The sequence below is a fragment of the Triticum aestivum genome, chromosome 1B (genome assembly GCF_018294505.1).
Source record: "Triticum aestivum cultivar Chinese Spring chromosome 1B, IWGSC CS RefSeq v2.1, whole genome shotgun sequence".
Taxonomy (NCBI): Eukaryota; Viridiplantae; Streptophyta; class Magnoliopsida; order Poales; family Poaceae; genus Triticum; species Triticum aestivum.
The window spans coordinates 646,218,007-646,221,463 of NC_057795.1; the positions used below are offsets into that span (position 1 = coordinate 646,218,007).

At 51.5% G+C, this 3,457-nt stretch overlaps 1 protein-coding gene across 1 annotated transcript; it reads right to left on the bottom strand.

The window, feature by feature from the left end:
- Positions 1 to 248: 248 nt before the first annotated feature.
- On the bottom strand, positions 249 to 1,653 carry LOC123098380 (probable purine permease 4). The gene has a single exon (XM_044520353.1). The coding sequence runs from the start codon at positions 1,600 to 1,602 to the stop codon at positions 463 to 465; it is 1,140 nt and encodes a 379-aa protein (XP_044376288.1). The 5' UTR covers positions 1,603 to 1,653; the 3' UTR covers positions 249 to 462.
- Positions 1,654 to 3,457: the final 1,804 nt, after the last annotated feature.

Here is a 3,457-nt window from a genome sequence, read left to right on the forward strand (position 1 = left end):
AACAACTCAAAGTTTTGAATACCAAAGTTTTTTCAGAAATCACAGTATTTCTAAAAAACCACAAAAATACTTTGGCTTGCAAACGTACCCTGAAGTACTTGACCAAGAAGGCATGTCCCTGTTGATGCCTTGATGGTAGTACATTAATGTGCAAGTTTTTGGCACGCCCGTGCATCCATGCTCTGCAAAACCCTGAAGAGAACCTTTTTTTGTTTGCGAATAACCCTGAAGAGAAACTCACAAGGCCGAGCCACCAAACAAGCATCCATTCTTGTCCTTTTGTGAGCTGTAAATATAGCACATTGCCTAATAGATGCAACATGACACGTCTACACCTAATGCATCATCTATGCTGCCACTTTGCTTTCTCGGGGTACTACGCACCAAGAAATTTTCAGCATCCATTGCTATCGGTCACATGATTCGTGCGTACCCCCTGTGGCCGGCACTGCCTCGTTTTGCTCAAACGGTTTGGACGGTCTCGCCGGAGGCGGCGGCCGTGAGGCTCTTGTGCACGCTCTCGCCGTCGTCGCCGGCGCTGGGGAGGGTAGTGCCGTCGTCCTGACCACCGGCGGCTTTCTTCTTGCTCTTGGTGTACTCGCCGTAGAGGTACGAGGAGAAGCCCCAGACGCAGAGCGCGGTAGCGACGGCCTTCTCGGGGCCGAACGGGTCGCCGAACACCAGGACGCCGCCGATCACGTTGGCCGTGAGCACCGCCGCCATGCACACGCCGCTGTGCAGCGACGACGTCAGGTAGATCACGCCGGCGGTGCCCATGAAGCACGCCTGCCACGTCACCACCAGCGTCGCCACCACGACCCAGTACACGGCGTGCGACCCCTTCCAGTGGGCCACGTCGTCGCTGAAGCCGCGCGAAACCGCCAGCCCGACCGCTGCCTCCACGGAAGCCATGGCCTGCATCACCGCCTGCACCTCCACCGCGAGGATGAACCCGCCGGAGACCGCCTCCCGGTACACAAGCTCCATGACGGGGAGGTACGCCGAGAAGAGCCCCGCCGCGCAAAGCGTGACGACGTAGCCGATGATGTACCCCCTCCGGTTTGGGCTCTCGCCGGCGTCCCCAGACCGGAGCGCGAGGAGCACGGAGCAGAGCGTCATGAGCACGACGGCGTTGAGGTTGTTGAAGGTGAGCGGGTGGCGGACGATGACGACGGCGAGGACGAGCGTGAAGGCGAGCTGCATGGACAGCAGCAGCGACGAAGTGGACACCGGCAGGAGCGACGTGCTGTAGGCGAAGAGCAGGTTGCTGACGCCCATGAGCGCGCCGATGGCCAGGCACACGGCCAGGAACCGGCGCGAGAACCACAGGAACGGCCGCGGCGCGGAGGCGGGGCGGGGGCGGCCGGCGAGGAACACGGCGACCACCAGCGTCGGGAACCCCGCCGACTGCACCAGGGTGACCACCCACTTGTTCTTGCCGCCGTGGTGGAAGTAGAACCGGGACAGCAGGCTCGACGCCACCGACCCGACCAGCAGCGCCGCGTAGTTGGCCATCAGGAGCACCGTCGACCTGCGGCGGCGCGGCGCCACCGCGCCCGGGCCCGCCGCCCCGGAGGAGATAGCCATTGCCGCACGCGCCATCGTGGTCGATGAGTAGTAGGGGACGATGGATTGTAATGGTGAATTGGCGACGGGGGCACGTTTATATTGGCAAGGAGAGAAAAAGGCCAGCTAGCTAGAGATTGCGTAGAGTAAAGGAGGATTTATGGAAGGTTTTCCGAATGGCTGGACGTGAGAAAAAGCCCAGCTAGTGTATTTGATCACAGCAAAGCTGGAAAATTAATGATTAGCAGAAAAATACAAAGTTTCCTTGCTAAGCCATGACCAAGGATTGGATGGAAATAATAAACGCGGCAATGCGCTCGATTACATGTAGGATACGGATGTATTCGTGCATTCATTATGAATCGAAGCATATCTCTGAAAGTGGACACATATAATACCCCTCCGTTTCACAATATAATGTATGCTTTTTTTCTAGATCTCAAACTTTCATATGTTTGACCAAAATAACAAGTAAATAAAATGTAACCTAATACATTTCATGATGACTCTGATGGTACTGATCATATCTCAGCTCAATCTCGTGTGTGTGTGTGTGTATGTATCTTGGCACACAAAAGTGCAACCAAACAAATGGAAAGGGAAGGAAATGAAGTGTTCAACTAAAGAGACTTGTTCATTACTATTGTCTATTATATATGGCCATATATATGTCACGTGCTTTACGTTTGTATTTGCGGATGTAGATAGACGCTACATTCTTGCATCAATAAAGCTTGATTTGGAACTATGCTTGTGTGTAGGAAGTGGCAAGAAACCTAAAGGCCAGGGGGCTACTGGAATCAAGGGGGAGCATTTTCATGTTCTTAACAGTTGTCTAATTTTCTTTACAAGTTATTGCATGAAAGGAAACGAACACAGATTTGCAAACTGAAGGATGAAGAAGAAGTGCACGTCACAAGCCGCAAGGGGAATACGCCACAGCTTCCAAAGACTGAAAACGGAGCATCAGTTGGTGCAAAATTAAAATCAGATCGGCAGTGCTGATTAACACTTACCACATTTGTTTGATCCTGCTGCGTTCGTTGGGAAGGAGACGGGAGGGAGACATGCCGAGGATAAGGAGGGCGGTGCGCGCTTACGTCGGCCCGGGATCATCGATCGGATGGATGGATGGATGGATGCACTTACTAGTACGTGTACTTCACTTGACTGTGTTGACATCACCAGCTTTGTACGCGTGCTCTTAAGTGGGGAGCCGCATGCCTAGGGAGTGTGCATGCATCATCACCAGTTGTGTGTACGTACGTACATGTGGGTTCGTACTCGGTCGACACTTGTCGAGGGAAGTGGCGGGTCAGCCCACACTTGTCGTGGCAAGTAGAGCAACTCATATATGGCATGTACGATGTACCTACCCATAACCATGTAGATATACCATGTGTCCAGCTAGCTGTACATATATAGGTAGCTACAAGTGACAACAACGATCGATCCAACCAAGTATAGGCTCCCACAAAATAAAGTATAGGCTAACAGTAGCAGAGATATGGGCTTCGGTTTCGGCCAGTACGTTACTTGTATCTTTTTGTGGAACTAATCGACGCGTCTACTCCATCGAGGGTATACGGACAAAACATTTTTAGCAAGGCTCATCCCACCATTTCTATCGAAGAATTTTCTCTTCTTTTTTTTTTGCGGGGAACTATTAAAGATTCTTACAAGAAGGAAAGTAAAGGACTGAAACTTAAAAGAAGGAAACACACTTGCAGAAAACAGAACACGCGTTGTGGTCATCGACATTTCAGCAATTCCTAAACATTCAGAATCATCCTCGAAAAAATATGTGTGCCATAAAGCTATATTCAAAGCATATCTCGCAACATGACACATAAAGAGTAAGTGATCGATACTTTCATGTGCTCCACGGAAC

What these genes read in the sequence shown, in the direction of transcription:
- LOC123098380 (XM_044520353.1), bottom strand. Translation starts at nt 1,602, where the DNA reads ATGGCGCGTGCGGCAATGGCTATCTCCTCCGGGGCGGCGGGCCCGGGC.